A 13,453-nucleotide genomic window follows, 5' to 3' on the forward strand; every position below is an offset into this window, starting at 1 on the left:
CAACATAGATGATTGGAGGGCATGATGCTAAGTGAAATAAGTCAGACAGAGGCAAATAATGTATGATATCACTTATATGTGGAATCTAAAAAATACAACAAACTAGTGAATATAACAAAAAAAGAAGCAGACTCACAGATACAGAGAACAAACTAGTGGTTACCAGTGTGGAAGGAGGGGAAATATAGGTGCAGGGGAGTGGGAGATACAAACTATTCAGTGTAAGATACACTCAGGGATGCATACAACATGGGGAGGGGACGCCACAGGAGAGCAGGGGGAAGGAATTCTGCTCTATTGGTAATAAAGCTCTAATATTTTATAATAATTGTCAATGGAAAATAACCTTTAAAATATATAAAAGTGAAAAACATTAAAAAAAACCCCAGGGTAATGAATAAATAAAATGTGTTATATGCATATGCTTGAAGAGTATGCAGTATGCAGTCTACACTGAATGAACTAGAGCTAGCCAATGCATTCTCATGGACAGATCTCAAAAATAAAATAGAATTTAAAAAGGAAGTTCCAGAATGGTACATAGAGTATGGTATCATTTATGTAATATGGGACATTTTAAAAACATAATGTATATAGTTTAAAATGAATACATCAAGAAGTGAATGATTGTGAGCAAGAACATGGAGACAAGCACAGACAGCCCTTTTAAGTTTTGCTGTGAAGGGGAAGAGACTGTAACAGTGGGAGGTGGGGGTCTAGTGTCTGAGGTGTGCTTTTAAATATATAAATGTATGTATATATATATGTATATATACATATTTTTAAATGCACAACACTATAGTTTGTTTGCCGGCTGATGGGAATGATCCAGTAAAGAGACTTAAAATAACCTTTTACAAAGAGTAAAATCCTTGAGAAGTTGGGGCTTGAGCTACAGAGCCCAAAAGGAGGATGCTACAGTATTTTAGGTGAGAAGTGGTGAGTGTTTGAACTGCAGCAGGGGGATGAAGCGGAGATGAATGTGTAGGCTGTTTAGGATGGAGACGCTCCAAGATGTGATGTTAATTGGATGTGTAGGTGATACTGTAAAGGGTGGGGGTCTGGTTTGATTAAAGGACAAGACAAGAGGATCTCTGGCACCATGAAGGACCCTGCCCCTTCTGAGTGTGGTAGACTGGGCTGTTGTCACTCCTAATGAACTTCTAATCTGCTCTGGAGAGTCCCAGTGATCCACCTCCTATATGTACCTAAAAATAAAGTGAATTCTACAATCAGTACCACTCACTGCTTTGTCCGCTGAACTGGAGGCTTGCTCCGGGCGCTGGTGGTTTATTTTTATTTGTACCCTCTGCACCAGTGGCTCTCATATACTGGATATTAGTCAAGTCTGCTCTCGAAAAAGCACACTGGGTCTAGTCCTGCCTCTCCTGCTTTACTAGTGCTGTGATCTTGCTAAAGCAAGTCATCTAATTTCTATGGGCTTCAGTTTACTACCTCACAGGGTGGTTAACTGCCTTTAGGATACTGCTCTTGAAAGATCGAGGGTTGGGGGGAGGCTGCGGGTTAAGACTTCCCCTTCAGAGGCAGATTCTCCCATCCACCGGTCTCATCATCTTGGATCTAACTCCTCCCATCCCCACCTTCCTCCTGTCACCACTATTGCCCCCTCTCTGCCCAAGTCCTCGCTTTCTTTCCCCCTCCCCTCCTTTATGGATCCAAGCCTCCCACCAGTGTCTGCGGTCAGACGTCCCTCCCAAGAGCTGAAGGCTCCGTCTGGGGCCCTACCTCACCCACCTGCCACCCTGGCAGATTTTGGACCCTTCTTGTCTAACGAGGAGCCCATGACAGGGGGCGCCCAACAGTGCTGCTGGTCTTAGAGTCCCCACGTGGGTGGGTAGCCATACCCCATCCCCGGGCTGTGCACCTGTCTTGGGGGACAGTCCAACGGTTCCAGGACCAGCGAAGATGAGGTTATATCTGCCTACGGGTCCATGAGTCCCACCGTCTGGTGAGTGCTTGCTCGAGTCGTCCGCTTCTCTCGCTCCCTGTTCCTGGTCCACCGCCAGCTCTGTCCCTCCTCCCTGAGCCTCCGCCGACATCCACCCCAACTCCTCCAGCCAGCCTCTCGGTCCTCCCGCCAACGGGGTGCCTGTGAGTGTCACTCCGCCCTCCTCCGCGGGAGCCAACCGGCGCGCCGAGGGGCCGCTGCGCTCGGGCTGCGAGCCCATAAAACCCGCCGGGGCCGAGCCGCTGCGCTCCCGCTGCCGCCGGTCGCCGTCCGACCGCCCGGGCGCGCGGGCCCTGCTGGAGCTTCCAGCCTGGCGGGCGCTGCCAAAGCCCCGGACTGCGCCTCCAAGCAGGCTTAGCGACATCCGCTTTCCGCTTCCAGAAAAGTTTGGAGAAAGTGAATTTGGGGTGGATTTGGGAGTAGTGCCAGCTCCCCCAGCCTTCTATCCTTTCCAGAAGCCTCACTGTGCACAGCTTCATCCTTTCTTCCCTTCCTGACACCTTGCTTCCCTGACCACTCCCCACTTTCCCTCCTGGGTTCCTCCTCCCCTCTCTGGGATCAGCATCTTCTCCTTCCGGATCTCATTCTCCCTCATCCTCTCTATCCCTGACCTTTTAACTATTTCCACCCAGTTTCACCCTTCTCCCTGTCATCCCCACATTTCTTCTTTCTTCCATCTTAAACCTTCCCCTCCCCACGTCATCTCATTCATCGAACCCCTCCACTTGCATGCACAGTCCCCTCCATCCCTTTCCCTCCTCCTTTCCCCCTCCTTTTCCCTCCCAGCAAACTTCCACCATGGATTCTGGACCTCCTTGGACCGCCAGCCCCACACGCAGGGGCACCCTCTCTGCCCCCAATGCCACCACACCCTGGCTGGGCCGGGATGAGGAGCTGGCCAAGGTGGAGATCGGAGTTCTGGCCACTATCCTGGTGCTGGCCACCGGGGGCAACCTGACTGTGCTGCTGACCGTGGGACAGCCAGCCCGGAAGCGCTCCCGCATGCACCTGTTTGTGCTGCACCTCGCCCTGACTGACCTGGGCGTGGCGCTCTTCCAAGTGCTGCCCCAGCTGCTGTGGGACATCACCTACCGCTTTCAGGGCCCCGACCCCCTCTGCAGGGCCATCAAGTACCTGCAGGTGCTCAGCATGTTCGCCTCCACCTACATGCTGCTGGCCATGACCCTGGACCGCTACCTGGCCGTTTGTCACCCACTGCGCAGCCTCCAGCAGCCCAGCCAGTCCACCTACCCACTCATCGCTGCTCCCTGGCTGCTGGCTGCCGTCCTCAGCCTCCCTCAAGTCTTCATTTTTTCTTTACGAGAGGTGATCCAGGGCTCCGGAGTACTGGACTGCTGGGCAGACTTTCGCTTCCCTTGGGGACCACGGGTCTACATCACCTGGACCACTCTGGCCATCTTCATCCTACCTGTGGCCATGCTCACGGCCTGCTACAGCCTCATCTGCCACGAAATCTGTAAGAATCTAAAAGTCAAGACACAGGCCCAGAGGGTAGAAGGAGGTGGCTGGAGGACTTGGAAGAGATCCTCACCTTCTGTCCCAGCCACAGCCACGCGGGGGCTGCCATCTCGGGTCAGCAGCGTTAGCACCATCTCACGGGCCAAGATCCGAACTGTGAAGATGACCTTCGTCATTGTGCTGGCTTACATCGCCTGCTGGGCACCCTTCTTCAGTGTCCAGATGTGGACTGTGTGGGATGAAAATGCTCCCGATGAAGGCAAGTGTGTGGTCTGGTTGGGGCCAGGGTGGGGGGTAGAGTATGAGGTGGAAAAATGCAGAGAAGGGAGAGGAGGAGGATTAGAATGAGGTTACAGTGGCTCCCAGGGCCAGGCAGGTAACAAATGAGTGAAGCAATTAAGAAGGATGTGCCTGTCCCATGTGAAAGGGGGCAGCTGCAACTCCCAACCAGCTAGCTGATGTCATGTGAGTATCTTTGATGTGAAATTTCCATATTTAAAATTGTGGTTAACTAATTTAAACATTTAAAAATATTATATGGCAGGGGGAGGGCAATAGCTCAGTGGTAGAGTGCATGCTTAGCATGCACAAGGTCCAAGTTTCAGTCCCTTGTACCGCTATTAAATAAATAAATAAATACATACATAAATACATAAATAATCCCCCTCAAAATATTTTTTAAAAAAGAAAAATTAAAAAGTAAAATACTATGTGGCCCCACTGTAATATGCCCATTAGTAGATTTGGCCAAGCAACTGACAGTTTGCTTGATGTTTGAAAGGGATGTTCAAATGATTCGGTCCGGGATGGCAATTTGTTGCCCAGGAACTGTGTCTCTTAGCATCCTTCCCCTTACACCTGAACACAACTTTGAACTCCTTTTCAACAGCCACTTCCAATTGATTAGCCTTAGTGTACAACCCCGAAATTCCAATTTCACCTCCTTCATTTTACAAATGAGGAGGCAAAAGCTCAGAGAGGAAATGTGAGTTTCCCAAGGTCACACAGCTAGAAAGTGGCAAAGTGAAGAGTAGAACCCAGGCCCCTCTCCTTGTCTTTTTCCTGAACCCTGTGCCCCACACCTTCATAACCCTGGTTCTGAAAGTGATGAGAAGAGGGGCCTACCTCCTATGTGAAAAATAAAATGGGACCCTCCAAGAGGACTGTGTTCCGGTGGGCACATGGGAGGCCTTGTTCTGGTCATTGTTTTGGAGTGAGGTAGATGGCAGCCTTTTAAGTTTTAGACACTGCTGGATAGTCAGGCCATTTGAAGGTGATCTCATTCTCAGAAAGATAGGTGTGGTGCCTGGGAAGCCAAAATGTTGGAGAGTGATATTCAAAGACATCTGTTCCTGTTCCCCTAAGAAGAGTAGGGCGTGGGGACAAGTGCGTGTTGACCTATCTGGGTGTCTGTGAAAAGGCGTGACGGTGTGCTCCGCAGCACACTGCATCTTGTGCGCAGCTCAGGGTGTGTGACCAGTGGAATGTGGGAGGCCCTGTGCACAGGCTCCTCTGGAAACTTCTTGAGGGTTCACTGGCCAGCAGACCAGGCTACCACTTCCTATCAGCTTTTAAGGAGTGGTCCCCCTTCCCTGTGCTTTTGTTTCTAATCTCATTTTGTTCATCCTATGACACACTCAAGCCAAACACTTTGCTTTTGTAGAGAGATGAAGTAAGGGGAAGGCGTTCGTGAAATTAACAAGAGATGAGAAATTAACATGAAACTCTGCAAGAGAAGTGTGACAATAGTACTAAACTATTGCAGTCCCAACGTACCCCTTCTTAGCCACCTTTTAGACATCAATCTGGACAAGGGACTATTTATAAATTACCCTTTAAGCAATGAGCACATTAATCCCGACCTCCCTGCTCTCGTCAAGCACAGAACAGAAGCAAGGAGGGCTTCCTAGCGCCAAGCACGTTCAGGCTTTGTGCTCCTTCGAGGTGGCCTTCTCTGCTTTACGTCTGAGTACTCTGAGACTCAGAGAGGTGAAATAATGGGTCCAAAGTGCCACTGCTAGTAGGAGATGGGGCCAGGACTCGAGTTAAGGTCTTTGTGGGCCAAGCTTTAGCCATAGCGTGGCTTTATTCCCAGTCACAGCTTAGCTGATGGCAGCGGGGTGAGATAGCCATTCACCCCTTTATCAAGGCACCTATGAAAAGATGGGGATCCTGCCGCTTGGCCAGTGCAGGCTTTCCTGCTTGCCTGCTGTGCATCAAGAGCCTGTCCCTCAGGACCATGTGCAGAGTGATTTACAACTTACCAAGGGCTTCTCTGAGAAAGGAGTACAGGAACAAAGCTTTGTCCCTTAGAGAATGTGCTCCTTCAGAAAAATGGAAGCTCTTGGGGGCCCTTTGAGTTAGGCTGACATTCATTACTTTAAACTTACTTTCCAGTAAACCCAGTCTCCCTCCACAGCACACTGGCCTCTTGGCTTCCTGTCCCCAAGTCTTTGGTGAAAGGCTGTCTGTCTCCTCGCCCTTTTCCCTGCCCTTGACCATCAGTTGAGCATCTCCCAGGACGCAGTCAGCGGCTGCCTGTGACTAATAGTGGATCTGCCTTTGAGGGCTGATGGGTGGAGCCTCTGCGGACTCCAGCTCCTACACTGGGCCTCGCTCAGATGAGGACAAATCAAATAGACCCTTCCCAAGTGAGAAAGCTTGTGGGGCCCCTCAGTCTCTGGCCTAGGCACTAAATAGACGTCGACGGAGCAGATGGGATGAATACTACCCCTTAGCCAAAGCAACTTCCCAAGTCTTCTGCAGCCCCTGGGTAGAATGTTAACTGGGGAGCAGGCTGGAACCTAGGCAAGACTGAAGGAGGCTGTGTTTGTTGTGGAGTCTGGTCCCTCCTCCACTTACGCCCTCCTCACCTTCACTTCCGCGCCCTCAGCCTGCCCTTCCAAGCCCAGATGCCTTCAGCTTCTCAATCTTATGATTCATGTCTTATCTCAAATATTCTGACCCTGTGTCTTCCCTTCTCTTGAACTATGAGTGGCCACAACGGGGAGCACACCCACAGAAGAGGCACACGAGGCCCCAGAATTTCTGGAGCTTTCGTGGTGCCTTAGAGAACAGGCACTTAAACTTTGCCTTTGGGTTTGTTGGTCAAAATGGTGGCAGGGTGCAGAACTGCTGCCTTAAAGCAGGAAGACTTAGTTTAAGTTTCCTTCCAGCTCCAGCACTGCGCTCAGTGATTCTGTAACCTCCATCGAAGAGCGGGTAACTCAGTGTGCAGCCCATGCTGCAGCTGTAGCCGTGGTACGTCTAGCAGGAGACCGGGGCCCATCCCAGCAGCTTTCCTCTTGGCATGTGGAGTTTCATTTCATCTTCAGAAAAGAGTATTGTGTCTGGGAGGAATTTTATCAGAGTTGTTGCACTCTCACATTTTGACTGCCCAAGAGAGAAATTGGTTTTCCCCACAGGACAGTGCATTCTCTGGATATCATCTCTGAGGACAGAAAACAAGTACTGCTCTGGAACGGGATGCTTGGATGCCCTGTACCTAGAAGCTGTGCATCTGGAGATGACGTCATGGGACCTGTAGGGACGTCCGCTTCCACCGATTGCCCTACCAGGCCCCTGGCACTGGCCTGGCACAGTTGATACTCATGTGCTCAATGACTGAATGGCAGAATGAGTGGTTCTGACCCCAAGGGGTCAAGGAGGGCAGAATCCAGCAGGCAATGTGCACCCATATCTATGACATAAATGGGCTGGGGGTGCCTGATCTTAGCTTTGAGTCATGGTCATTCTCCCTGCATGCTTTATAGAAGTTGCCTCATCTTAGGTCTACATCCATTAAGGGATTCAAGGTCTCGGTTTTAGAGCAAAGACAGTGTCTCCTGTTTGGGCTGGTCCTGTCCCTAATCATGTTTACACCTCTAAAATCAACCTGGAGCAAATTTCAGCTCTTGTCAGCACCCTGCAGCACAAAACAAACAAATAAGCAAATCAGAGAGGCAAGACTCTGGAGTCAGCAGTCCCAGGTTCGAGTCCCAGCTGTGCTCCGTTATAATTATAGAACTCCATGTGAGTCCCTGGTCCTCTCTGGAACTCAGTTTCCTTCTCTGTTCAGCAGGGACGAGGACTCTCTTTCTTGTGCCTTCAAGCTCTGCAATCCTGGTGCTTCTCTCTTGGCAGATTCAACCGATGTGGCTTTCACCATCTCCATGCTTTTGGGCAACCTCAGCAGCTGCTGCAACCCCTGGATCTACATGGGCTTCAACAGCCACGTGTGGCCGCGCCCCCTGCGCCGCCTGGCCTGCTGCGGGGGTCCCCGGCCCCGGATGCGCCGGCAGCTCTCCAATGGCAGCCTGTCCAGCCGCCGCGCCGCGCTGCTGACCCGTTCCAGTGGCCCGCCCGCCCTCAGCCTCAGCTCCAGACTCAGCGGGAGGCCAGGGCCCGAAGAGTCACTGAAGGACTCAGAGCAGGTGGTTGGGAATGTCACCACTGAGATCGGCATCTTTTAGCAAACACTCCCCAGATTGTGGTGCTGCCCCAGGGGCTAGTGGAGGATCTCTGCTCATCTCAGCACTGGGCGTAAATGCTGGGAGCATCAGGGCTGGAGTTCGGGGAGCCCAGTTTGGGGCAGGGTGAGGAGACCAGAATGGCTGCTCCTACCCCTGATTGTACGTGCCCTCATTTGCTCCCAATCACACATGCTGGGAGTCAGGGAAAATCAAACTGCTCCCCTGATCCTGCCATATTCATGGGGTGTCTGGGGACCACCCACGTGGTAGTTGTGAGGCCCCAGATCTAGGCCAGGCCTAGAACAGTCCTGTCTGGGGTTCACAGGCAGCAAGAACTCAGAGGTTGGTCTCCTCTGTTGGTTGCTTGACCCAACCTAACCTGACTAGCACATCCCCGTTCAACCAGGAGAGGGGAGGAATGAAAAAGTGTGAGGAAGACCCTATTTGAATTCTTGATTTTTTTTTTTTTGGTAGAGAGAGGATGTTTAATGAAGAAGAGTGAATGGGATGGGGGTTCACCTGCTATGTCCCCCTGACTGCTGCAGGGAGGTGCAGGGTTAGCAGAGCACTTGGTAATGAGGAAAGTCCGCAAATGCTACTTCCCTTCTCTCCGTCCATCTTGCATTATAATCAGGGTGGGTGACAGGGGCAAACGATGCATATTCTCAGTGTAATGACCTGCTGCGAGTGCGTGTGAGAAACAGAGGGGGTGAAAGGAGGAGATGAAAATGGTCGCAATAAAAATACGAGTGGGAGGGAGCGTCAGAGGCGGCAGAGACCCGTCTCTCTCTCTCCTCCCCTCAAGGGACCCGCACTGCTCCTTCTTCTGGGGCTGCATGGAGGAGACAGCCTTTGAGAAAGTGCGACTTGGCCGTGGCTCTGGATTTATTGGAGGCTCTTCAGAGCTTCCATACATGTCACGTGTTTGCTGTGATCAAGGCAGAGCCCAGGGTTTGAAATTTGGCTCCGCCTTCAGGTATGACCTTGGGCTAGTCGCCTCCCTTTCTGGGCCTCAGCCTTCTGCAGGACAGAGATGAACTGTCTTCGCCAGCTCTACCCCTTTCATGACTTGGCAAGACTGGTGAAAGGTTCTCTAGGGATATTCTAACCAATAGGCTGTTAGAAGAATTGTTGAATTTTCATAATGATGTTTATGCCTTTTGACTCAATTCTGGTGACTGTGGGTCCTGCCATGGCCATACCGTTCACTATTGGCCTCAGTTCTGTGACGCTGATGCCGGGAGAGACAGCCTGGTAGGTAGAATCTGGGGCTTTGTCCTGTTCATCATTATCTCCAGTGGGATTTATACCATGGGATAACCTCCCCATCGTGATTCTGGTTCTCATCTGAGAGATGGCCTTGACAGTGGAAAGCGCATCAGCTGAAGTCAGGAGAACTGGGTCCTGGTTCTGCCACTGCGCCACCAACCATGACCAACATCAGGAAAATGCTGGCTAATTCTTGGCTGTCTTCATTATGAGGGTCAAGTAGGGCTGTGGATGGGTAGGTGGTTTGTACACCCATGAACTACACTAAGCCCATGAACCCATACCTTGTAGGGTTGCTTACCTAATTAAGAGCACCTGAGAGCAGCTCTAGGGAACAGACTCACTCTGCCCTCCACTTCTAGGGAAGCTTGGAGGAGTGCCTTCTTTAAGAAGCCACTTAGCCCTAAGAAGACCCCTTAAATTCCCTTAAAAGAAAAGAACCTAAGCTGAGTGTTGTGGATGAACAAAGCATCCCAGCCTTTCAATACATGAGAAATGGAGAGTGGAACATGGGCCCTAATGGGACCGAGGCTCAAGGGGAGAAGTGGGAACCCACTGTCTCTCTTCACTGCATCCTGTTGCTCATGTCAGTCCCTGACGTCCAACCACCTCTTCCCTGTCCATCTGCCCCAAAGGAGCTGGGCTTAGGAGCCTCCCACACCAGCCTGAGCTGTTGAAGTTGCTTGTTCCTCTGCTTACGTAAGTCACCCTCACTTCAGGCCACAGTTCCTGACCCTGGTGTCCATACTAGGTACCAAGTAAACGTTGCTCATTGTGATGACTGGGAGACAGAAGGGATATTAGCCTTGTATCCCCAAACCTGGGTTTGAGTCCTCATCTCACGTCTTTTCTACCTGTATTGATGTGGGCAAGTAGTCCAATCTCTTGAGCAACAGGTTCCTCATTTGTTAAACAGAGATAAGGATGCCCACCTTGTTGGGAGGGATCTGTGAGGCCATAGACTGTAGAACACTCTTCTGATGTTAGAGAAGATAATGGCCTGGCTCAGGATTGCATCTGGAGGGTGACTTCCGGGGCACTGGGCCCTGAAGACTCTAAGGAGAGAGGGGAGAGGAGTCCTGGAGTCAAGGTTGGCCAGAGCCCCTTCCATGTCCACTCCATGCCTTCTCTAACAAAGAGTAGCAAATAATACCACGATTATATTTCCAGCTTTGCATCATACGAGGGGATTTACTTGTGGTGGTGGCTTTGGGCCCCTCACTGTTCCTCCCATGGAAAGGCTATACTTGATCTTTTCCAGAGAGCTGGTGCTGTTGGATGTTGAGGCCAGTGGGACAACTTGACACTGGGATGGGGATCTTGGGGGCCTGTTCCAGGAGGCTCCTGAAGGAAATGGCAGGATTGTGTCTGGATCTGTGAATGACAGCTTTTGCAGTCCTTGTAGGAAGTGCTCACAGACATCCTGAAACAGCACAAGGACCTTGGCTAGGGTTCAGGGAGGTGGGCCCCTGTGGGAAGCAAGAAGAAAGTTCCATGCTCTCTGGGTCACTCTCATTTCTGACAGCTCATCCCAGGAGAAATTGAATGATGATGTCCCTGGGCTGAGCTATCCTGTGGACGCTGTGAAATACAGCACTTCAGTCCCCTGGAACCCTTGTGGGAGCAGTGGGGTAAGGGGTGGGCAGGGCGGAGGATGGCAGGAGGAGGTTAATTTCTTGACTGTGGGCATTTCTCAGAATGGCTTTTATGTTTGGTATAGGTCAGGAATTTTCCAGATGACTCTGTCTGTGTCTTGTATGTAATAGATGTTTTACCTGTCAAGGGGCTATGTAGCCCCAGCCTCTGCCGAAGCAGCTCACTCCTGGATCCAGAAGCCAGAAATGTGGTTGAAATTGACCAATAAGACTCCTTAACAACCAGGAAATTTCTGGGCATCTTTGTTTCCTATAGGCAATGACAATGATGTATGCAAGCTAAAATAAAATTGTGATCTCCTTGAGTAAGGCGGGGCAGGGGGAAGGTTGAGAGTTGGGGAGCCACCTTCCTGGTACCCCTTCACCCACTTACGAGGGAAAAGGAAGCAAGAGTGACCTGGCATTTGCCCTGGGGCCACATGGTGGCAGTATGGAGCTGGAAGTGAGTCTGAAGCAGTAAATGACCCACAGGAGCTGACTGGGAAAGTCACACAGATTTCCAGCTCTAAAGCCATATTAACTTTCCCTAAAGTTCTAAACTCTTGGCCTCTCATTTGACTCAGTTCTCCTGAGATACTTGAACATGTGTTTCTTTTGCTCTAAGTTCATGGAAGATGTATTTGACAAGGAAGGGCAAAGAATAAGAGGTTCCTTCAGTGGGATGAGGGCCTGAGTATAGAAATTCCTGCCTAGGAATTTAAGGAGTATAAAGATTCCTTAAATTAAAAATAGAGTTACCACATGATCCAGCAGTCCCACTCCTGGCCATATATCTGGAGGAAACTAATTCAAAAAGATATGTGCACCCCAATGTTCACAGAAGCACTATTTACACTAACCAAGACATGGAAACAACCTAGATGTCCATCAACAGATGACTGGATAAAGAAGTTATGGTGTATTTATACAATGGAATACTACTCAGCCGTAAAAAGAATGAAAGAATGCCATTTGCAGCAACATGGATGGACCTAGAGATTAGAATACTGAGTGAAGTAAGTCAGACAGAGAAAGACAAATATCATATGATATCGCTTCCATGTGGAGTCTAAAAAAAAATGACACAAATGAACTTATTTATAAAGCTGAAACAGACTCACAGACAGAAAACAAACTTTTGATTACCTAAGGGGAGGGGGTAGGGATAAATTAAGAGTTTAGGATTAGCAGATACAAACTACTATATACAAAATAGATAAACAACAAGGTCCTACTATATAACACAGGAAACTATATTCAATATCTTGTAATAACCTATAATGAAAAAGAGTATGGAAAAGAATATATATATGTATGTATAACTGAATCTCTATGCTGTACACCTCAATTATACTTCAAAAACAAACACAGAAAAAGAGATCAAATTTTTGATTACCAGAGGTGGACATTTGTGGGAGGGGAACTGGATCAAGGCAATCAAGAGGTGCAAACTTTCAGTGGTAAGATAGTAAATGCTAGCGATGTAACACAACACGATAAATATAACAAATGCTGCTGTATGTTACATATGAAAGCTGTTTAGAGAGTAAATCGCAAGAATTCTTATCACAAGAAGAAAGATCTTTCTTCTATTTCTTTAATTTTGTGTCTATATGAGATGATGGATGTTCACTAAATTTACTGTGGTCATCATTTCATGGTGTATACAAGTCACATCATTATGCTGCACACCCTAAACTTATCCAATGCTCTATGTCTGTTATATCTTAATAAAACTGGAAGGAAAAAAAGAAAAGAAAAGAAAAGCTTTCTAGGAGATGTCGTAATCCCTGTGGACTGCCATAACAAAATGCCAAAGACTGGGACGATTATAAACAACAAGTATTTATTTCTCACAGTTTTGGAGGCCAGAAGTCCAAAATGAGGGTGCTAGCATGGTCAGTGAGTGCCATCTTGTGGGTTACAGATTTCTCATTTTATCCTCACATGATGGAAGAGGGGAGGGAGCACTGTGTGGCCTCTTTTGTAAGAGCACTAGTTCCATTCAGGAGGGTACCACCCTCATAACCTAATCACCTCCCAAAGGCCCCCACCTCCTAATACCATCACCTTGGATTAGGATTTCAACGTATGAAGTTGAGTCGAGGGTTGGGAACACAAACGTTCAAACCATAGTGGGAGAGGAATAACAATGCACCTAAAAGGTGTAGGGACACGTAGACTGGGAAAGATCTCCTGCCCCAGGAATTCAAACCAGAACCATTTCTTCAGATCGTCTTGAAGATGAAACCAGAAAGATGAAAGCCGCCCACCGCTCTCAGTACCAGGGCTGCAAAGTTTATTTCCAGCCAGCAGATGAAGCACAGTTAATAAATGGCCTCTAGAAACCAACACCACTCATCGTGGTTTGAATTTGACTAGGAGTGTTTCTAAGGTTTCTATTTTTGAGTTGTTTGTTTAGCTATTTGAGCAATTTTTGTTTTCATTTCATGTCTTAATTAGCTGTTGGAAAAAGTACATTATCTATTTATCTAGTCACTCCTTAACTACGTTATCAGTTTTAAAACATTGACGTTAATTCCCTGAGGTTTTCTAGGACTAGCGTATTGCAAACCATGACAAATTTTATCTTCCTCTCCAATAGTTATAGCCCCTATTTTTGTTAACTG

General features: G+C 48.9%; 1 protein-coding gene across 1 annotated transcript; it reads left to right on the forward strand.

Annotated features, from left to right (window-relative positions):
• Positions 1-1,888: 1,888 nt before the first annotated feature.
• Positions 1,889-13,392, forward strand: AVPR1B (arginine vasopressin receptor 1B). Its single transcript, XM_010963266.3, has 2 exons — positions 1,889-3,707; positions 7,592-13,392. Exons 1-2 carry the CDS (start codon positions 2,699-2,701, stop codon positions 7,918-7,920), a joined length of 1,338 nt encoding a protein of 445 aa, XP_010961568.2. The 5' UTR covers positions 1,889-2,698; the 3' UTR covers positions 7,921-13,392.
• Positions 13,393-13,453: the final 61 nt, after the last annotated feature.

The sequence above is a fragment of the Camelus bactrianus genome, chromosome 23, assembly GCF_048773025.1.
Source record: "Camelus bactrianus isolate YW-2024 breed Bactrian camel chromosome 23, ASM4877302v1, whole genome shotgun sequence".
NCBI classification, from domain to species: Eukaryota; Metazoa; Chordata; class Mammalia; order Artiodactyla; family Camelidae; genus Camelus; species Camelus bactrianus.